At 37.8% G+C, this 22,893-nt stretch overlaps 2 protein-coding genes across 4 annotated transcripts in view; one reads left to right on the top strand and one right to left on the bottom strand.

Moving 5' to 3' along the window:
* LOC110158445 (von Willebrand factor A domain-containing protein 7-like) overlaps positions 1-6,500 on the top strand; it is a 17,923-nt gene extending 11,423 nt beyond the window's left edge. For all 3 annotated transcript variants that reach the window (XM_055148667.1, XM_055148666.1, XM_055148665.1), the window contains exons 10-18: positions 36-148; positions 220-336; positions 633-824; positions 1,241-1,373; positions 1,635-1,778; positions 3,441-3,533; positions 3,648-3,898; positions 4,393-4,683; positions 5,619-6,500. In XM_055148667.1, coding sequence (XP_055004642.1) covers positions 36-148; positions 220-336; positions 633-824; positions 1,241-1,373; positions 1,635-1,778; positions 3,441-3,533; positions 3,648-3,898; positions 4,393-4,683; positions 5,619-6,017 — 1,733 coding nt within the window. In that variant the 3' untranslated portion in view covers positions 6,018-6,500. The remainder of the gene's footprint in view (positions 1-35; positions 149-219; positions 337-632; positions 825-1,240; positions 1,374-1,634; positions 1,779-3,440; positions 3,534-3,647; positions 3,899-4,392; positions 4,684-5,618) is intronic.
* coro6 (coronin 6) lies at positions 6,495-22,893 on the bottom strand. The gene is made up of 11 exons (XM_055148668.1): positions 22,744-22,893; positions 20,149-20,348; positions 15,256-15,378; positions 10,301-10,430; positions 9,893-10,071; positions 9,443-9,562; positions 9,254-9,358; positions 9,015-9,160; positions 8,769-8,826; positions 8,463-8,690; positions 6,495-7,840 (listed from the first exon to the last, which is right to left on the bottom strand). Exons 2-11 carry the CDS (start codon positions 20,344-20,346, stop codon positions 7,718-7,720), a joined length of 1,410 nt encoding a protein of 469 aa, XP_055004643.1. The 5' UTR covers positions 20,347-20,348; positions 22,744-22,893; the 3' UTR covers positions 6,495-7,717.

Raw genomic sequence — 22,893 nt, 5'->3', positions numbered from 1 at the left:
AGTATGTGGTTGTTGATATTGTGGTTTCATTTTAGATGTGGGACCTCTGACAAAAACTACTGATCCCCAAGTTTTCAAGCGCGTGATCAATGATTTGTCGCCAAGTGGAGGGGGAGATGAGCCAGAGCTGAGTTTGTCAGGACTACAGGTGCCGTGGTAACAAAATTCTTGGAATTTAACTGAAATAATATTGAATTTATCCTTATTTTCTCTGTGCAGCTGGCTTTAACCACAGCCCCCTTTAACTCAGAAATATTCCTTTTCACTGACGCTGGAGCCAAAGACACTTACTTAAAAAGCACTGTGATTGCACTTATAGAGAGGACCCAGACTGTGGTAGGTTGGTAGGTTGTTTAATGAGGCTGTTTTTTTTTTATTTGTAAAGTATGGTTATTTTATGCTGATTACAAGCATAATGTAGATTATTTATTCAAAATGTATTAATTTAAAACTATTTAAATGAAAAACTATTAACATGATACGTACAGAATTACACTATTATTATACACAATACATTTCATATTTTGTATAGTACCATTTTGTAACACATGCCATTTTTGTGCAGATCAGTGCTTCTTAACAAAGACTTTGTTTTTGTTCATCATGTTATTTTTATTATTATTGGTGTTTAGGTGAACTTCCTGATCACAGACTCCATCTCCACCAATCGGCGCAGGCGCAGCCCCATCCCTCGGCTCGCACCCATGGACTCACAGTTGTACAAAGATTTGGCCCAGGCCTCAGGAGGGCTGGCCATAGAGGTCTCCAAAAGTGACCTCTCAACAGCCTCCAGCATCATCACTGAGGCATCCATCAGCTCTGTGGTGAGAGAAAAAAAGAAATAAAAATAATTTACTTTGGGATGTATCTGAATAAGCAGGAAATCTTTGTTTAAACACCTTTATGGACAAAAATGCGTCTTTGTTCTCACTATTTAATGTAAAATAACCTATTATTAAACTATTATCAATTTAGTGAATATATTTTTTGCATAAAATAGATGGCACAACCTTAGAAATCTCAAAATAATTGGGACCAAATAATAAAAAGATTGACTTTTTATATTTCTAGTCTTGTTTTTATTTAATTGGACCAGTTATATAGGACTAGCAAGATTAAATTAATTAATAGTACTTTTTATTAATTTTTGTTGTTTGTTGTCTCTGTGGAATCATTTGAAAACTGTTATAGTCTTTGTGACTACAAAATCTTCCTGTTTTCATCAGTTCGTCTGTTTCAGGTGACTCTCCTACAAACAGCCCGTAGCCCTGGAGTCACAGAGACCTTCCTTTTCACTGTGGATGAAACCATGACCAATGTTATAGTTTACACCACAGGCAGCAGCATCAGCTACACTTTAACAAGCCCGTCAGGTGAGTAGCACACCTCAGTTAGTGTTCAATTACTATAATCCAAAGTGTCATATGGGATTTTTAACAGAATTGCAATTTGTTTATTTGTCATTAACAATTTTAGTCCAGTATAAAACATTTGTAGAATTCCAGAAATCTATTTCAAATGCAAAAGTAAAATGCCAAAAAACCTAATTCAAATATTTAAATGAGATATTCATGTTTTTAAAATCTGACCTAGTCTTATCACATGTGTTTTTTGTTTATACTTAAAATTTCTAGGCCTCAACCAGATCGGCACATCCGGGTCCCTGGTCACTTCCTCAGAGTCAGTGGGAAACTTCCAGACGCTGAGGCTCACAGTGCAGACAGGAGAATGGAAACTCAAACTTTCCTCAACTAACCCCTACACCCTGAAGGTCATAGGTCAGCACTCAAAATTTCATATGATATCAAAACCTGCTAACCATGGGGTGTTGTATATTTATTATAAAAGGTTGCATTCAGTTGCAGTTTAAAAGCTGGAGGACAGGTTAGACTTGTATGGTAGAATTTGTGGATAGTAATTTGGATATTTCTTTAAAAACAATAGATCTCCTATAGAGTTGTATATCCCCTGCATTCTTATCGGAATATAATTGGTCAAAAGTAGTGGCGGCTGGTGGTATATTTTTTTGGGGGAGGGCGCCTAGACCAAAATTATAAATATATATTATAAATATATGTATTATATATAGGCTATATAGTATTATATCAAATGCCAGAAACAGACAGTCATTTTGGTCACTATTGGCTGAACCACATCTTGAATGAATATAAATAATTTGTCTTATATTTCATCAGCCACCTGTCCTACGCTGACAGTGTTTGGTTATCACAATTAGAACACAACACACACCCAAACACAATGTTTACGCAGCAGCACAACTTGATCCACCGCTCACAGCTATTCTCAATGACATAACCTGACACACCACTCACAACCAGTCCCAACAATCAGCACCAACAACACAAACTGATCCACCCCTCATAACCAGCCCCAACGTTAGCAAAAGTACAGTAAGAGGCTACAGTCACAACACGAACACATAGCATCAGCGCCACTCCTATGACTCACACGGCAGAACACAGCTCCATCTCATTCACAAACTCATATAGGCTCTGTTAGGCTCCATCCCCAGATTTCCAGAGGACTGAAGCAGAGTGTATCCTCTATCTGCTGTCCCATTGGCTCTGTCTCCAAAAGTATATTATCTAAAGAGATGAACCTGGTCCAAGTCCCAGTCCAATCAAGTCTGTGATGCGAGGTCCAGGAACCAAGTGCACCAGCTGGTCATAAAACTAGCCTTAATCCTACTTCCCACTTAAATCTGAAAGTTACGGCTAGTCCATATTAGGATTAGGGCACCAGGTAGACCAGGTAGCCCTGATAAAGGCTGATAGAGCAGCAAGCATGTGCTCCAGCCCCGCGAGTGGTTCTGCATCTGTGTGTCTGCTACTCTGGGTCTGATGAGCGGTGTCTCTTCTCGCGCTCTCCTGTGTGGAAGTTTAGGTGAAAGTAAGTAGCCACGATTAGCCAGTGTGTGAATCAAAATAAGAGTCATATGATATACACCGCAGCCATATGCACACACTTAATGCTTCTTTTTCTTGCATGGCAGAAGGGTCCCGCTGAAGGGAAGACAGATTACATCCGAAAAACTGTTCCTCAGATGCACTTTCATTTAAAGTCATTGGCCTACAGTAGTAACATGCCCTCAGTTGCTGCTATAGGTGGGAGTGAGCCAAGAGGCTGAATCACAATAGGTCAGGTGTGTGATAAACTTTTATGAAGACCAATCACTTGATTTTTGTTCACCCTGAGCTACAACCTGCACTTTGACCAGCCGCCACTGGTCAAATGTACTAGTAGTTAGCGTCTATAAAGAACTGAAACCCATGAATGTTGTTTATTGTGTTTAATGAAACGGAACAACTGCTCATAGCACAGTACAAAATGTTCCACTGGCGAGTTCCCAGGTAATTGACAGATTTTGTTGAAAGAAAAAAGTCCATAACTAATCTGTCTAACTAACTTTATACTGTCAGGTAAAAGCCCAATTGACATCCTGGTTGACTTTGTGCAAGCTTCCCAAGGACTTTTTGGTGGATATGACACCCTTGAGACACGCCCAAAAGCTGGTATGTACAACTAAATGTTTTTGCTTTAATAATCCTGTTCCATTCTAGACATTGCCTAGCAAAATTATGTTTTGGTTCAGACCTATTTATATATTGTAATTTTACTGTGTTTAGGTGTTGAGGGCTACCTTGTGGTGACCCTAACTGGAAGTGACTCTGCGACAGTGACAGAGGTGGTATTAGTGGAGGCACAGGGGTCAAACATAATCCCTGGAGTGGTACAGGCTGTAGAGGGGACATTCCTCGTCAGGTTTGCCACAATCCCATCAGGACAGTTTGTAGTGCAGGTCAAAGGGAAAGACGGCCCCTCTGTTTTTCAACGCCAGTCACCAACCAGCTTCACATCCTCCAATCTCACCATTACGGTAGGTATTTTATTATAGTGGTTCTCAATCTGAGGTGCAGGTTGTACTAACAGTTTTTTTAGCCTTGGGTAGACTTACGATACCTGTTCCAGCTTCATATATAAGATTTGATCTAGACATGGTTCATCATAGAGGTGGGTGACATAGCATCAGCTTAACAAGCTATTCAAAATTAGCATGTTGAATATATCATTTATATGCAAAACTGATAACAATTTACAAGAGACTATTTACTCCCTTAAAAAGGACATACAAGTATACTTCTGCACTTTTGTGGCTGCAGTCCATTCGTATAGCATCATATGAGATATATTGTATTTGACCCTCAACAAAATCATTTACTGGCACATTTAAGCATGTTTCTGATGGACTGAAAAAAGCAGATTTTTGTTATCAGGATAATAAAGAATATTGAAAGATTTTTTTCATATTCTGTGTCTGTAAAATGGTACTTGGAAAGATTATTTATTGTTTCATTTGCTTCATTATTTTAGGCCACTCCAAATGACCTTTTGACCCCAGGGACCCCCTTTGTTGTGCCTTTTACAATATCAACTAGTGAAGTTGGGGTCAACATCACCATCAGAGCTACCAATAATCGGGGCTTTACATCAACTTACCCGAGCACTTTAGTGATAGAGAGTGGAAACAGCACAAATGGGACAGTGACGCTCTCCGCTCCTCTCAACACCCCGTCCGGCAGTGACGTGACGCTGACCATAGAGGCCGAGACCCCCAAAGGCGACGATAACTATGTGGTGCTGCGCTTCTCTGTCTTCAACACAGTAAGATACCAATAATCCGCTGAAATGATATTCACTATGAGAAGGTTTATTATGTAAGCACATTTAGGAGCCATGCATTATGTTTTTTAATGCACAATGCAGATCCGTAGTTCATCTGTGTTAAATCTGCATAACACAAAGCCCCTGCTTGTTTAATACCACAGCTACTGTAATAAAATTGTAATACCATTTGTAAAAATCTAAAATCTTAGCAATTTATGTATTTTACATTAAGTTAGTCGCTGCATTCTAGAGGTAAAAAAATTGATCAATGCTATGTGCATAATGCGTAAACGTAGACTGCTGTTAACTGTGCTGTAGAATATTATTTTATTAAGCTCAACTGCAGTAGGTTTAGACTTCTGTTGTTGAATGACAAAAACAATACAGTCCTTTGTAAGATGGAAAATTACATGCTACATGAAAATATCTAGGAAAACTTGTTTCAAAATATGACAACAGACAGAAACCAATCAATTGTTTTTGTTCCACACCTTGATGAATATCTTGAAACATTCTGATGACCTACAAAAAGAAGGACTGGAATGATTAGGTCCAACCTTTGTGGATTGTGGATATTTTTATAATATGTTGAAAATGACATCCCCTTATTCTCATGTCTGAAAGCAACCAGTTAATCATACACAAGATTTGTTTGTATATTATTTTAATGAGTTGAATACAATTGTAGGAATAAGGACCATAATAACATGTCAAAGGAGTACGATGTAATCTTCCTTATTCTATTTGCTCGTCTCCCTGGAGATGTTATCACTTTGTCTAGAACTTATCTATCGCCACAAGAATGTGAAGCAACCAGGCCAAATGACACCACCTCTACCAGAAAAGTTCCCCTTTGATGAGTCTTGTATTGTAAATTATTGCTGCAACACTAATAGAATTTGCCTCATGTTTGTGTCCTTGTGCTCCACCAGGTGACAGACTTCACAGCTCCTGTGTGTGAACTCTTGAGTATTAGCTCCAACTGCTCTGTAAACTGCAGCTCTTACCAGTGGTCATTCTCAGCACAGGTCAGTGATGGCGCCGATGGGACAGGTGTGGAGAGGGTCAGTCTGAAAGAGGGCAATGGGACCCTCACTACGAGTCCAGACCCTCAAAATGCAAACATCATCAAAGTGTCCTACAGTGCCTCCTGCTGCTCGCCCTCCATGCAGTTACTGGTAGTGGACAGAGTGGGGAATGTTGACACTTGTACCTTTTCCTATAATAGCATTGTAACCTCTCCATCATCTTTGGCCACCAAAAGTACTCCGACAACCTTTGTACTCTTTATCACCACCTTCATTCTTTTGTTTTTTTCTGTGACAAAATAAAAAGCCAAAATAAATGAAGCTGATTCCTTAAAAAGCGGAGCACAAAACCACATAAGTAAATACCTTATACATTGTGAAATATTGTCCCATTAAAGTATGTTTTTTAACTGTAAATTAATTTTAAATTGAACTTTTTTTTCTCATAAAGATGGAATACAATATGTATTGTTTGTTGGTATTACTCTGCACTCTTACTTTGCAAACCTTTGCACTTGCTGTTTGAAAAACACAGAAAAAACGTAGCATTACTAATACAAGTATGTGTGCCTTATTGTTTTTGTATATTGTTGTGCCAAAATGGATATTTCTAAAAAAATAAATTGTGATACAAATGTATGCCATAACATGAATTTATATAAAAACTGTAATACAGTAATTACAGAATGAGAATAAACTTAATGTATTCTTAGATTAGATTTTTTTTATATAACTAAAGCATAAGAGTTATTTGCTAAATACAATAATCAGATTGCAAAGGAGTTTAAAAAACACTGCTTTATTGTGGTCAATGTGTCTATTGTACAGAACACAAAACAAATGACATGATTAAAAATTGTCCTGAATCCTTCATAACTATTTACATTTTGAAAACTTGGGTCTTCCTTTCTGAAATAAAGCATATATTTTATTTAATATGGTTAATCTTTTTGGAATTTCATTTTTCTATTTTTCTGTCATTGTCATTTTATTTAAATGTATAAAAAGTTAGTGTAGACTTTAATCCAACATACACAAATCCTTCAAATGTGCGACACCTCTTTCCTCTCACATCCCACTCTTCACTTGCTCATAAATACACTGTAAATGTGATCAATTCCCACAGCATCAAAGGCACATTAAGATGATACAAATGCTCAATATAAAACATCATAGACATAAAATGATCTTAAAATGTTCCACTTTTAGCATTCTTAGACATACTTTACCTTTCAGTGCAGAAGATCAGGAGTTCCTTGTCTATGCAAGGGTGATATGTGTCTACAATAATCTGAATTCAGACCAGTTCCAACTATGTATCACAGTGCTGAGGAAAAGTATTTGTTCTCTTTGTGAGTTCTCATATTTTTGCATATTTGTTGTGCTTCAACATTTTTGCATCAACAAACTTATTATTTATTATATAACCCAAGTAAAAACAAAATACAACTTCATAATGATTGTTTTAAAGCAACCTAGGCATACTATATAGAAAGATAAGAATATGTATAGAGATTTGTGTACTAGTGGTTTAGGAATACCGGTACAAGACACTTTATAGTGTATTTTGTCTCTGTAAGCAATTTTTTTTAGCCTAACCTATGCCACAGTTGCTACCAGTCAGGTTGCAGTGTCTGGAACCCATCTAATGTTATGCTTGGCTTGGACAGAACTTCCAAGCTGTTGGAAATGCTTATGGTGCATGTTACAGGTTAATGGAGGAAAATGAAGACACAGGCAGAACATACAAACTCCACACAGAAAGGCCCCAGTTTTGGATTTAAACCTCCTTGTTGTGAGGTGAGAGCCACACTGCTTTGTCTTGTTCACTAGTTATTGGTTCGGATGCACAGTGGGCCATGCAATAATCATTTAAATCTGTATATTTACTTGAGTCATCTTTAATATCAAAATATGGTTTGTTGATAGAAAACATTAAAACTCAACTTCCAAAATATAAACATTTAGAGAGTCCAAATAGTTTTTCACAGCAGTTGTGCACACTAAGCTGTGCCGTTGGTATACTGCGAGAGCTTATTCTCCAGATCACAGATTCTCTTTTCCTGAGACAAAACCGTGGCCTTCAGGTTTTGTAGCTCCTCCAGCAATCGCTCGAGCAACTGAGGCTGGACCATCAGAGGAAAGAAAGAGAGGAGAGCGAGGGAAAGGAGGAAGAGGAAACAACAAGAGGAAGAAGGAATAGGTCAAGAACAGTGTGATACAGAACAGTAAAGATGACAGAAGTGAAAGCAGTTCAAAAAAGTTGTGACACTGAAAAGTAAATAAACATATGAGTAGCTTCAGCACACACCTTTTTGGTTGCTTTTGTTTTGAGACATGTAAACATATGTTTATGCATATCATGTGCCTTTTTATATTTATGTGCCTAAAATAAAAATCCACATCCTTTTTTACATATTTAATTTCTGAGTGAATTATCCATTCTCTTTTTGTGTACATTCTATATAATAAGTCAAACAAAGCATGGTGCTTTTAAAACATTAATTTAGACCATGTTGGGCTGCAGGATAGCACTTGTTTATGTACAATATTCATTATGTTATTTGTTGAGTATGAGAGCAACTATGAGATAGTAGAATCAACATTTGCACTACATTGGTATTTCATTCACTTTTCAATCACAAATCTGTGATCATAGCTAGGAAAATGTGTACAACTGAAGCAAGAGTTTAAGTGAGGTCATGCAGAGGTCACATTGAAATTATAGGTCAAAGGTCAAAGAGTTACCGGCAGGCTGTTGGTGTCACAGGTGGACATGCTGCGCCTGGTGGTGGGTCTAGAGTCCAGCACGTTCTTCTTGGACACCTTGAGCTCTCGACTTTTGGGTGGGATGTAGCCCTCCCTTAAAGACACCAGGATGGGATCCTCATCACGCCCGTCCAGCCACTCCTCAGGCTCCATGGCAGGCTCTGGGCCCGCTGTGTCTGGGTACAGGTCGTCCTGGAAGAGGTCAGACTATCCCAAGGCAAACACAGGTAAGACAATGAATGTGTGCACAATGTAGAAACACAGAAGCGGAGAGTGGAGTCTTACTTTTCTAGGCACTGTCATTGTGATGGGCTCGCACTTCTTATCAAGAAGCTTGAATAACCTGGAACGGCATTTAGAATAAAGATTTGTAAAATTAGGCTGTGATTCAGCAAATTTGGCAAGATAAAATTTTACAGTTTATAAATTTCCTAATGGGACAGAGACTGAAAATGTCTCCATCAAGGTATGATCACAGTACAATTACTGTTTTGTGACATTATAGCAACATAACAGTTTACAGTGTTGTACCTGGCGATCTCACACTTGGTAACGTCAACCCCCCTCTTGGGCATGAAGCCCATACCCCTCTGTGGCTCTTTACTGCTAAAGGTGTTGAGGTAGTGCACATACGGAGGCTCCTCTGTGATCTCAAAGTAACGGATACTGCTGTCTCCCTGAGCACAATATATACATAATATAATAAATATACATTGATAATATTATTTGCCATGTTTATTGTATGTATATTATTAAGTATTGATTTGTACCTTTCCACAGAGGTAGACCATGTTTGCGTCCGGGTCATAGTAGGGTAACAACACACCATTACTTGTGTCCAGCTCCAATAGTGCAATAGGCTCCTCAAAGTTTGTCTGAAAATGGGAAACACAATGAAAACTATAGTTAAGTATTTTTTTATGTAAATATTTTGATGGATCCTCCCATTAAACTCTCACCGGGTCCCAGAGGCCCAGCTCCCTCTGACTCATGCGGGTGAAGCCTGTTGTGAAGATGTTTCCGTCTTTGGTAAAAATGGCTCTCATCGGCCTGATGCCTTCATGTGGAGCAAGACGTTCCTAAAGATCAGCCAACAAAAGTAGTATAAAATGCTTCCGTTTTATATGTGCTAATAATATTAAGTGCAAGGAATGTCAGAATATACATACACATAGGCACATAGACAAACCTTGTGAGAAAAACATTTGAATGTAACTTTAAACACATTTATGTCAGACAACGCTACAGCATAAGTAGTAAGTAGTAACAGTAACAATCTACTGGAGGATTTAAACACCAAAGTTTACATAGAAAATGACTGAAGTGAACTGACAGGTGTAACTAGAGTCTACATTTGAACTGTAATATATACTACACATATTCTGCCCCTATATGTAATCCTGACTCACCGCCACCACCTCTCTCTTGCGTGGGTCACACACTCGGAGACGTCGGTCTTTGCAGGTCGTACAAAACAAGCTGCCGTTTCGGTTCCAGCTGATGCTGTAAATGAGGTCTGGGTGGTCGTCCATGGAGATGAGGGGCTCTCCAGTGCCCACATTCCAAATGATAATCAGGTTGTCACTACCTGTGAGGGATGCCGAGACACAGAGTTGAAAGATCGCCGACAAATTGTGTTTAACTGTGTAACTTTTCTGCTTATCCCCATGGGGGTGTTATTGCTTTGCCTTGAATGCTCCATAGTATGGCTTTAAACTGATCTATGTTCATGGACACAAGCAGGTAATGCCACATGTGAAGTTACAGGTCAGATCTGATTTCTGTAATTGAACAAATGCAAGACTTTTACACTTTACCTGCTGTTAGAAGGATGTTGCGTGCTGTTGGGTGCCATGTGACAATCCCGACACGTTTTGAATGACCCTCCAGCACCACTACAGGCTCTGAGAGGGGACGGGTCAGAGCATGATCTGGAATTTGCCACACCTGAAGTACAGAGAGGAAACATTTATTACTTAAAAAAAAAAAAAAAAGTTATTAGTTTGTGAAATTAATTACCACAAGAACTTCGGCACTCACATATGCAGGACTTATTAGTATCTGATTATGTGTATGATAGATAAATAGAGAGATAGGAATGGTCTGATAGGGTTAGCAGATCATGTGTCACGGCAGTTGGAGGAGAGGAAGAGCCAAAAGTGGAAGTACACATTACGCCTATGTTATGCATATACTTGTAGATACTTTGTACTCTATATATCTGCTCTTATAGGTATACAGCTCATTGTTCACCCTCAAAGATAAGACAACCCATTGTCAATGACTTGATTTAATAGATAAATGTATAGAAGTTTGGACATCTCTCTTAGCTTGTAACCAGAGTGAGAAACGACTGCACCTACATGTGAACTATGACACCATTTTGTCAATCAACACTAGTCAGGACTCTGTCAGTTAGTACATATGGAGCTACGATGGAGGAAATAAGTATTTGATCCCTTGCTGATTTTGTAGGTTTGCCTATGAACAGTCTATAATTTGAATAGTAGACTTATTAACATTAAGAGATAGAATATCAAAAAGAAAATGCAGAAAATACCCTTAAAGAAAATATATAAAGTGAAATTTATATTTTATATATATTTTTTGTAGCTGATGACCAGGTTTGTGCACATATAAGAAGGAATTTGGGTTCACTCTTCTTTGCAGATCATCTCCATATCATTAAGGTTTTGTGACTGTTGCTTGGCAACTCGGAGCTTCAGCTTCCTCCATCGGTTCTATAGGATTAAGACCGGACTGGGCCACTCCATGACCTTAATGTGCTTCTTCTTGAGCCACTCCTTCGTTGCCTTGACTGTATGTTTTGGGTCATTGTATTGTTGGAAGATATATCCACAAAGCATTTTCAGTTTCCTGGCAAAAGGAAGGAAGATTTTAACGGTACATGGCTCCATCCACCCTCCTGTTGACGCAGTGAAGTTGTTCTGTGCTCTTGGCAGAAAAACATCCCCAAGCATATTGTTTCCACCTCCATGCTTGATGGTGGGGATGGTGTTCTTGGGGTCATAGGCAGCATTTCTCTTCCTCCAAACACGGCAAGTTGAGTTAAGGCCAAAGAGTTCAATTTTGGTCTCATCTGACCATAGCACCTTCTCCCACTCACACTCTAAATCATTCAGGTGTTCACTGGCAAACTTCAGGCATTCTTCTTAAGCAGGAGGACTTTGCAAGCACTGCAGGATTTTAATCCACTGCGGTGTAAAGTGTTACCAATGGTTTTGTTAGTGAATGTGGTCTGCCTTGAGCTAATTGTAGTTTTAAGCTGATTTCTTACTGTTCTCGTGAACTCCATGAGGTGAGATCTTGTGTGGAGCCCCAGACCGAGGTCAACTGATGATTATTTTGTATTTCTTAAATTTTCGAACAATTGCACCAACAGTTGTCTCCTTAACACCAGCTTCTTGCTTATGGTTTTGTAGTCCATTCCAGCCTTGTGCAGGTATACAGTCTTGTCCCTGACATCCTTTGACAACTCTTTGGTGTTTCCCATGTTGGAGAGTTTGGGGTCTGATTGAGTGACTGATTCTGTGGGCAGGTGTCTTTTTTTTGAGGTGACTAGTTAAAAAGGTGTCTAATTCATTTGACGAGTTGATTAGGAGTGTCTAACTGGTCTGTGGGAGCCAGAACTCTTAATGGTTGGTAGGGGATCAAATACTTATTTCACACAATGAAATGCTAATCAATTAATATAATTTTTATAAACCTACAAAATCAGAAAGGGATGAAATACTTATTTGCTCCACTGTATATATAGATTTATGGTAAATGGTAATACATAAATTTTATATAGCACCTTCGAGTCTCAAAGCACTTTACATCAAGGAACCACTTACTCATTCACACAAACATTCATACACCTGTGTATGCAGACACTGCTCAACCAATGATGTTTTATGTCAAGAGTGGGATTTTAACAACCAACTTTCAGATCATTGGACAACTGACTACTAATTGAACTACTGCCATTCCAGAGAACACAAAATAAACAGCTTGTAATAATGCAACATTTTAGCAGAATAAAACTATGACATCATGGAACTGCTCTGGAATAGACAGCTGCCAGTGCCCTCCATGTGGTTGCCCAAACCCTCATAAGCAAAACATTACACCATCAGCAGCTGTTGCCACGAGAGACGCAGCATTTCTATCTCCCCGTCTCACTCTGACTCCTCTGAAGAAGTGTGAAAGCTGCCCTTGGCATATACAGCAGATATGTTATAGTGTTGAGCTGATAAACATGTGACAGACATTTAGAATAAGGACCAGAACAGTACGACAGCACACTACAGATAAAAGGCACAAATGTCATTAACATCATTAACATATTCTAAATGCCTTGTAGACTGTTGTACATTTTATGTTTACAGTTGTGCCAAAAATTACTGAATAGTTATCACCTTTTAGCCAAACACTGACCTCTGCTGATCAAAATCTGCCATAGCATTTCATAGTTTAGGCAGCATAGTGGATGTTCACAGGTCAAGTATTGCTTGTAAATACATGCATACATACACATTTTGTTTATTTGTTTTTTAGCTATTGACTTTTGTACTCTGATAATCTGAAGGTCTCTGTTTTGTTGCGTTAAAGATGCATTACATAACTTTTCGGGGGGAGGATCCACCACCTTCTTATTTCCATGAAGATGTTATTGCTTTGCCTGGAATGTTCCACAGTATGGCATTAAATTTATCCAATCCCATGGAGACAAGTATTACACTACCTGGCCAAGTTACATGTAAGATCTGTGAAGTGGCAACCCTGCTCACAGCGGTGTTTTTAGAGACATGTTTGAGAAATACAGTGACTGTAAAAGAGTAAATGCAAAATGGATTACTTTGATGGAATACTGTAGAACTGTATGGCCATGTAAAATCTATTCCCCTACAGATTACAGAATACATAACCCAAAATGTAGTTTGTAACAGAGTCCATTAAGTTACTTAAGGTGAGTAACGTAATCTGAATACTTTGGATTACTTGATTTGTTGTAGAGTAGCAAAGACTAGGATATCTTCACATGAGATGTTTTGTTTGGTAAAAAAAATAAAATATTATTGATAGAAGAGGAGGCTTGGTCTGGCTTAGTCCTTCTTTAGTCCTGGTTTAGACCTGGTTTTAGTCCTGGTTTAGTCCTTGCTTAGTCCTGGTTTAGACCTGGTTTTAGGCCTGGTTTAGTCCTGGTTTAGACCTGGTTTTAGTCCTGGTTTAGTCCTGGTTTTAGTCCTGGTTTAGTCCTTGTTTTGTCCTGGTTTAGTCCTTGTTTAGTCCTGGTTAAGTCCTGGCTTAGTCCTGGTTTAGACCTAGTTTAGACCTGGTTTTAGACCTGGTTAGACCTGGTTTAGTGTCCGGCAATGAGTGGAATTACCAAGAAAAAAAAAGAAAAAAAAGAGACATAGCCCGAAATGTGAAAACAGGAAAATACCGCTGTGTAATCCATTTATTTCAGCAAAGTAATTGTAATCCAATTACCTCTCATTGAAACAGTAACTGTAACTGAACAGAGTTACTCATAATTTGTACTCTGACAGACGGCCATGGCCACACGGCATGTAGAGGTGCAAATTAAAACTGCAGAAGTATTCAAAAACAGAAATGACACGTTTGACTTCGTGTTGGTGACAGTATTTGTAACTTACAGTACCCAGTCCACCCTCCCACCGAGAGACTAATGTGTGAACTATGCATTGTCATACTGCTCATACGTGCCCTGTGCTCAGCTCCGCATACTTTCAGCTGCACTTAAAGGCACTGGAGCAAATGTATGTACGCATGTATAGTGTTCATCAAAACTAAATCTGTACGACAAACTCCTGCATATTTATGTATATCAAATGGTTCTCAATGGTTCTCAAACTTTTCAACAACCAAGTACCACCAGATCTAAACCAGGTCTAAAAAAGAAGTATTATAGGTCTAAACTGGGGCTAAAGCAGGACTAAAAGGACTACACATGCTATATATAGTCGTTCCAAACTAGGTCTAAAGCAAAGGATGACAGAAATGTAGACTAAATTGACAGTTTGAGAACTACTGAAGTATATACACGTTTAAGTATAAGTTGTTTGAATCTGATCTGTGGATATGTGATACATTTTATAACTATATGCAAATAAAATATGATGAATTGTGCATTGAAATAAATAAGTAACATGTAATGACACATCTAACTAATCTTTTATGACAAGAGCTGCAGTTTTGGAAATGCTCTAATCATCCACCCTTTTCTATTTTTTCAGCAGCATCAGCTTCTATATATTTTTTAATATATATTGGGCAACTTGGTTTATCATGTTGTATTGCTAGAGTATTCAAATTTCCATGTTGAGCAGGTTAAACAAAATCAACTAAAATGTTAAATACAATTAAAGAATTAAAGCCAACAATATATATATAAGGTGCAACACTATTACTTTAAAGCCAAAGTACCTTCTTAGATTTATTCAGACAATCACAACTACTAAACTACTATAATGTGCAGAACTATCTGGATTACCTCACCTTTTGACAAGCACACAGCCAAAATATGCAGGACTACATGCATGAAACAACCTCAACTCCAGGAAACAGCAAACACTAAAAAAGGTATATAGTTAATTTAGCAACATTTAGAGATTACGCAAATAGAACAGCTATTCTATTAAAAACACATAGAAGACAGCTTTAACCACTGACTCATTCCCTCAGACAGATATTGTTCCCCCAAAACTGTGCCCTATGAATCACCACACTTTCTGATTGGTGTTACCATGGCAGTGCAGTCCTCAGAGCCGCTGGCCAGGATGTTGTCGTCATGGGGACACCAGTCAATGTCCAGGACAGGCCCAGAGTGACCGATGACCAGGGGGTAGTTCTTATCCACACGTCCTGTCTGAAAAACAAAGGCAGAGGTTGCAGTTTATAGAGTTTATTTCCAAAACATTTATTTTTCTTGTTTATTTATGGATTAAAGGAAGTTTGTTTGTTTTTTTCCCACCTTTATTAAAAGATCAGCATGGCTCCTGTGACCAGCATCATCTATGTGATAATGTTGTTCACACATTAATTATACCCAGAGTCATGTTTTGTTTCATTCACTCATGTTTAACACGTTATGTAAGTTCTTTGTTTAAATGGAAAACACCTTGTGGTAATATAGCAAGTGCTCCACTGTGTTTTAAAACTCCATACAGCTTTACTAGAATCATCTGGATAATATCAGCCCTAGAATTGCCATTCTGTACTGAACTAAAAGGAGCTGTTAACTTGAAAACTAGTGCTTCATGACATCACAGTGTGGAACAGAGCATTCTAAACTTTGGAGATGTAGCCAGACTAATAACAAAGGGTCACTCAAACATGTATGAATGAAATAAAAACACAAATCCAGGTATGTTTTTGATGAGGCAACAACATTAAAACATGACTTAAATCTCAGAAGAGTCAATTTTACGTGATATAGGACCTTTAACAACAGATAATACAAAACATATTTCAGCCTGGGAACACAATAGACCAAATGGTATAGCACTCTCTCTCCAACATACCTGTCCCAAGAAACAAGATATTTTAATACTTTGGTAATGGCAGTTTAGTGAAGCCAATATTTTTTCTACAGTGTTAGTAGACAATACAATCCCAATACTATACATACAGTACATCCAGGTATATATCTATAGGGGAAGGTTATAATATTGAAGATTTCATATGCAAAAAACAGATTGTCTACATTTTAAAAAGTGATTGCAGGCTTACAGTTTTCTCTTTGTATAGAAATGTTTATCAAAATCTAAATTTATTTTACCACAATATAAATATTATTCCATCCCTCCTTGATAAAAGTCGCAGAACCTTATGGAATTGATAATAACTGTAGAAGATGATAACAAAAAGAAAAATACTTTTTGACAGTTTTCAAAACGAAGATATCTGTTTTTGCAATTGAACTCTTCTGTGTTTAAAAATATACTTCTTGTAATACTGTATGTACACTGATTTATTCTTTTTCAGGTTTGCATCAGACGGACATGAGCTATGACCCTGTCCCAAACTCGCAGGTGTATTAATAGCAGAGTGACGAGGCGTTGAAAGGGTAGTTTTTCGGGACGTCCTGGGGGGGCCGCGGGGGATGGGGGGTATTTATAGTTTGTCCACCATCTTCGTCGAATCACGTCCCTTTCCCAGTGAACAGAGAAACGCTGCTAAAGTGCACTCAGTAATTACCAACCCAGTGAGACAGATGACTCACCACTGTCATAACAAGGAGCTGGAACAATGAACACAATGGTACGAAGGCTGTTTTATTTTTGTGATAATGTGGCTTATGAAAACTAGAAAGTGATGTATTTGTTTGTTTTCCATCTCTTTACAGGGCCTATATGACAGCATTTTCTGATGTATGTTATAACGTTGTTTCCTCATCAAAAACATACCTGGAGTTGTGTTTTGTTTCATTCACACATGTTTAACACACAGATCCTGCACAAGTTCTTCTCTCAAACAGAAAACACTGTTGACTGTGTCATGTGGTAATACAGGAAGTGCTCCACTGTGTTTTTAAACTCCATACACCTTCACTAGAATCATTTGGATAATTTCAGCCATGTATTACCAATCTCTACTCATCAAAATGTAAAAGGTAGCTGTTAACTTAAAAACTACCACTACTTGACATCACAAGGTGCAACAGAGCATTTTGAGCTTTGAAGATGTAGACAGACTAATAAACTGGGACCAACTCCAGGTATGTTTTTGATGAGAAAACAACATTCTAACATGGCTCACAAGAGTCAGTTTTGTGTAAAAAATTTAAACATTACAGTACAGATTAAAAGACAGGTTTATAATAACGTATGTGGTTAAATTTCTAATAATACATGTATATATGTGTACATGTGTATAAGGCAGAGCTAAAAATGCTGACTAAATAAACATAATTACCAACAAATATACCAATAAACTATTTATTATCATGGCAAGGGTTGAAGAGGAAAGGCATCCAGAATGAACTCTATGGTAATAAAATATACAAAACACCACTCACACAGAGACCAAGAGCCCACATGTCCTTCAACAAAGTCTGGTGACAGAGTGATACTGGCAACTAGGAATGCACCCTTGACCATGACTTTAAGGATCTGCCGATATCCGACATTAACCGATACCAGTGTAGGGAGAGAAAATGCCACTTATTTCCTTACAACATAGTTAACTGACTACACAATAACTCCAACTGTATTATGCAACTGTTTTTTAACCTTCAAATAATTAGTGAACAGCTTCATATGAAACAAAAATTAAACATTATGAGTCATTCTAGGCCAAAATCAGTCTGTAAATAGTCTTATTACATCTAATTAAAGGCCCGGCCGAGATATCCTCTTAACCGATATCATGAAGCGATACCCGATCCAGCAAATTTTTCAGCTTCGGTATTGGTGCGTGCCTACTGGTAACACCATAACAGCCAATCAATTGAAAATCAATAATAAATCAAATCCAGACTAAACAGTGACTTTTTGATGGCCTCATATAATCCACCTCTCTTCTGTCAATCCCATTAGGCCGTGTCACCAGTGCTGCCTTTGATAACATGATAAAGTGTCAGGCTAAATGCAATCGTGCTGTACATTAAAATGTTGTCACCAGGTTAGAGTTGTCTTACAGTGTCCATCATTTATTTTAAGGAGATGTCATCATTGACTTGCTGGAGGGACTTCACAGCTTTGGGCCTGTCTGATCTAAATCCACTGCCTGCTTTAACTGACACTGTGACCGCATCTGGTTCAGTCATTATGGGCAGGACTCTCCTGACATACAATCAGCTAAACGTAACCCAGGGCTAGAATACTTATAGAAAATGTATATCTAATGAATCACTCCTTTTTCAAGTTGACAGTGATGGGAAAAAAAAAATATTGAACAGCACTAACAAAATCAGGAATGTGTTGTGCCTGTAGTCCACAAATTCTATATCCTATTTTGAAATATAACACTATTTTATTTTGTTTACTATTTATTTACTACTACTTTTTTTTTGTTTGTTAAAGATGCATCAGGCAAATACTTTTCTCCATGGAGATGTTATTGCTTTGTCTGGAATGTTCACCGTATGGCATAAAACCTTTCTATCTTCGTGGAGACCAAACCAGACCAAGTTACAGGTCAGATCTGTGAAGAGGCGACGCTGCTCACCATGAGAATGCCTGTTTTTCTGGGTATCTTTAAGCTATAAAACCATTTGTAATTGAATGAATGTATGGTAAAGCTGTTTATAATGCCATACTGTGGAACATTCCTGAGCAGTGACATCCATCGAAATGAATCCTGCACCAGAAAAGTTACATAGTGCATCTTTATGTGAATGATACACTATTTTTTCATAACTCCCAAACAACAATTGAGATATGATCATAGTAACAAGCAAGTATCAAGTAAATCAACATCAGATGAAGCTTATCACTGTTAATGGAAACACAATTCATACAGTATTTGAAACTAGTCAGTCGAAAGGCTTAAGAGTGTCACTGCATCTTCCCCAGTGCTATAGCTACTTATAGCCACCACTACAGAATGTTCAGCTGCCTGCAAATACAAGGAGTGCTTAGTCAGAAATCTAGAGCAAGTTTTACCAATGCGTCTCAATGTTACCTCAACTATTCATGGTAAATACTCGTAGTAAAGTAGAAAAATGTGACACTAACATTACAAAGGCAATAGACAGTAAAAACACCATAAACAAGTGTCAGTCATAAGTAATTTGTTCCTGGAATGCATCTATGTAGTGGCCATGCTGGAGAGGTCATCAGAGCGAGGTCACCCAGTACACCCAATACAAGCAGCTGTCTGAAATACTATGTACATGTAATACATAGTATGTATGCATATAAGCAATTATGTAAACTTATAAGACTTTGGAAGGGTTATATCTTTGTGCCAAATCAAATTATGATGCAGAGAACAGAAGAAGGCAGGACATTTCTCATTTTATCTCTTTTTATTCACTTATTTTATTCTACTTGTATACAAATTTCTATATTTGTACATTATTTGACAAGTCCTTTCCTATTTCAATACAACTTATTCAACAAAGTGCTGAACTTAAAAGTCTCACTAAACTCCTTTTGCTATATTGTGTTCATACCTGTTGTAAATCTGTTATAAAGATGTAAATATGTTATGAGGTTATATTTTAAAAATTTAAGTTAAAACGTGACTGTATTTTATCTTACTGAGGGTTTAGTACACAAAGGCTTATTGTTTTTATTCTTTTTATGTTACTAATATTAAAATGTTCTTAACTTTATTTTGATAATGCTATTGTTCTGCTAAATAGAAATAATTTCTACTTAAAGATAAATAAAAGTAATTCTGATTTAGATTTTTTTTTTTTACATTACATACATACATACATACATACATACATACATACATACATACATACATACATACATACATACATTGGAATGCATTATTGACTGTGTAATGTCCCTTGTGGATCAATAAGGTTTTTTTGAAGAGACAAAATAATCATTATTTTAACATAAATTCTCAATTATAACATATTATAAAGTCAACATCAAAGAACTGAATTATACTAACTAAATATTCATCAAAAAATTTAAAATATTCAGACCACAGAAGACCTATCTTTCATTATTACCTTGGACAGAGGCAGTACCAGAAAGGCTCCTCCTCCGCTGGACTCCACGATCACCGCCAGGAACTTTGGGTTGACAGCACAGAACGAACTGTCCCATGTGACCTTTGACACTCTGATGTCATCGAAGCCCTGCTCTGCCTTCACCGCTTGCCCGAAGACGTGGCGAAACTTACTCTGCCGCACAATGCTGCGACTCATGGCTGCAGAAAGGAAATGGAGCATATATGTCAGTATGATTAAACCTGTTGGATCTTAGATGCAGAGGATAGGACTAGAAACCAAAATTTGCACTATTGGCCTATAATTCACAACTAAAACACCAGTGGGTACTTTTTTGTGATAGGGTCTTGGTAGAGATAGATAAAACATGCACACTAGGCAATAAGGTTACCCAGCACTGTCAAGGGACGCATGGGTCAATAAAGTAAATCTTACCTATCCCCTTTATATACACCTTAATTATATGAAGATTTTTAGTCTAAAGGAAAGAAATGAAAAACACTCAACTTTGCTTGTACAACGGATTTATAGACTACTATTTAAATGTGTACCTTTTGGATGGTATGATTTTCAAAACAAATACATGTCAAAACCCATATCTGAAAATATTTTGTTTCAGAAGTTCACACCACTGACATGTTTTGTTTTCTTTTTTTTCTATTTTGGAGGATTACTTGTGTTTTACAAAAGAACAAAGTTGTGGCAAACTTTACCAGGCCCACGAGCTGCTTTTAAGTACATCTACTATCTTCAGTTCTAAACTAAACTAAATCAGTTTTAGCCAGGGCCTAGGGTGCACAGTGTTTACACATGTTGCTGCCCGTTGCTGTCCGAGGCAGTGCCCAAAGAGACTCTAATCCCCCAAACACAGGCCCAGTGCTGGAACAAGTCTCACACAGGGATATTAATAGATGATTGTCCCTCTTTGAGAAAGCCAAACTTTAGTTACTGGCACAAAGAGACACAGCTGATAAAATACATTGTATATGACCCACAACACAACAGACAGCTGTAAGGACCTCAATGTAGCCATATGTTTACATAATAGTAAAGAAATTTTTGGTTATAAATCTGACTGTAAAATAAGTCATTTGCAGCATCACTTTTGGCACTGAATATTCTATCAAATCAACTATAGTTACTGGTAGATATTACATTATGTAATAATACTGACATAATTAGAAATTGAATAGAAAAAAATTAAAAAACTGAATATGTGGTAAACCTCATGGATGATCATAACTTTAAAATATTGCCCCTGCTGACTACACAACCTATATTTCTCTATAGGGTTTATAGTCTATATGAATTATTCACATTAAGAAAGAACTTTCCTGGAAGCCCTATGTCATGTCACATAGCAACGCTTTAGAGCAGCCAATCTGTGGGGCATTCAGGGTGAGCATCATAAATATCTGTCCACTATTAAGCTGCAACAAATACAAGGCTTTGTTTGATTGTTGGGTGCCAAAAGGAAAAAGCAAAACATAAACTGGATTAAAGAGTTTTGGACTTCAAACGTCATTGGTTTACATAGCATGGTAATCGTCATAGATTAATATAGGCAAATTAAATGTTAAAATTTGGACATGATTTTGCGTAAAATAAGTTACTATTTGTTTCTCTGTCAGTCGTGTTTTTCCCAACTAAAGCTAAGCTTCCTCAAGTCTTGTACATGTCGTGAGGCCTACATGATAATATGGAAGCAGTAACCACTTAGAATTACGGTAGAGGCTCTATAGTTCTACTTGATGTTTTTTGGAGATTGACAAATTATAACTCATAGAATAGCCCCAAATAAACATGCAGTTTACTTACCATGAGAAAAATATAATCTAGGCCTTTTTTATTTAATTGTAATGGTTGTAGCATTTGGGGGAAAAAATAAAGTCAGGTCAGGAATGACAAAGCTGGACAAGATCCCGGACATGATCTCTGATATGATGCCAGCCGTCTCAGTTTTAACACTAGGCCTCCATAAACGGTGTAGCGTATTTTTACGCTTATTCGTTTAGTTTGGTAAAGGCTTGGCTATAGACAATGCAGACTATGTTATCATGGCAATACTTACTATTAATAAAGTTATGATTCAGTTAAATTATTAACTTGCTCGAAGCACAACAATGTGCAGGTATTACGTTCGAATCTATGCCAGGGCTTTGGAGAACGAAGCGCATTAGAATAACACTGCCACTTTCCTAATATAGACATGACAAAGTGCGCTGCTGTCCTGAGCGTCCAGGACCCCTCCCACCCGGCGGCCTGCTCCTAAATACAGCCAAGTCTCTCACTGTAGCAATAATGAAAGCACTGTATATTTCAGCGCCAATGTCCATGGCCAACACAACCTCGCTTTTAAATTACAAAGAACAACAGCTGAGGGCAATACGAATGGAGCAGAACGGTACGTGATCCCTAAAGTGGAACACAGCTGTCACTCATGCCTCAAGATCTGCTATGCCGTCTGCGGTGTGTATGCCGCATCTGAATCATATTAGGCCTACCTAGCGCTCGAGGTGACTATCGCACTGCAGTAAAGTTACGCAGCTCACTCCTTAATGCACCAGACAAAAAGTTAGGAACCATAAATCTCACCTCAGGTTTTTGGGGAGCCCCCTCTTCCCTGGACGTCTGTATATGGGTCTACCGTAGACCACTGCTCAACTGTCTGCGAAACTCCTTTGCGTAAATCCCAATTTGGAAGAGCGTTTTAAACGATTATTTGGTGCAAGACGCACAGAGGAG

The sequence above is a fragment of the Boleophthalmus pectinirostris genome, unplaced genomic scaffold (genome assembly GCF_026225935.1).
Source record: "Boleophthalmus pectinirostris isolate CB_2022bp ecotype Guang Dong unplaced genomic scaffold, ASM2622593v1 HiC_scaffold_12, whole genome shotgun sequence".
Taxonomy (NCBI): Eukaryota; Metazoa; Chordata; class Actinopteri; order Gobiiformes; family Gobiidae; genus Boleophthalmus; species Boleophthalmus pectinirostris.
The sequence above is the reverse complement of the archived record's forward strand: the minus strand, read 5'-3'. Positions and strand labels throughout refer to the sequence as shown.

Coding starts and splice junctions, on each gene's coding strand:
- coro6 (XM_055148668.1), bottom strand. CDS start 20,346: ATGAGTCGCAGCATTGTGCGGCAGAGTAAGTTTCGCCACGTCTTCGGG. Junction 15,379..20,148: donor TGGTACTGCCTCTGTCCAAG/GTAATAATGAAA, acceptor TTTGTTTTTCAG/ACAGGACGTGTGGATAAGAA. Junction 9,563..9,892: donor GCAAGAGAGAGGTGGTGGCG/GTGAGTCAGGAT, acceptor GCTGATCTTTAG/GAACGTCTTGCTCCACATGA.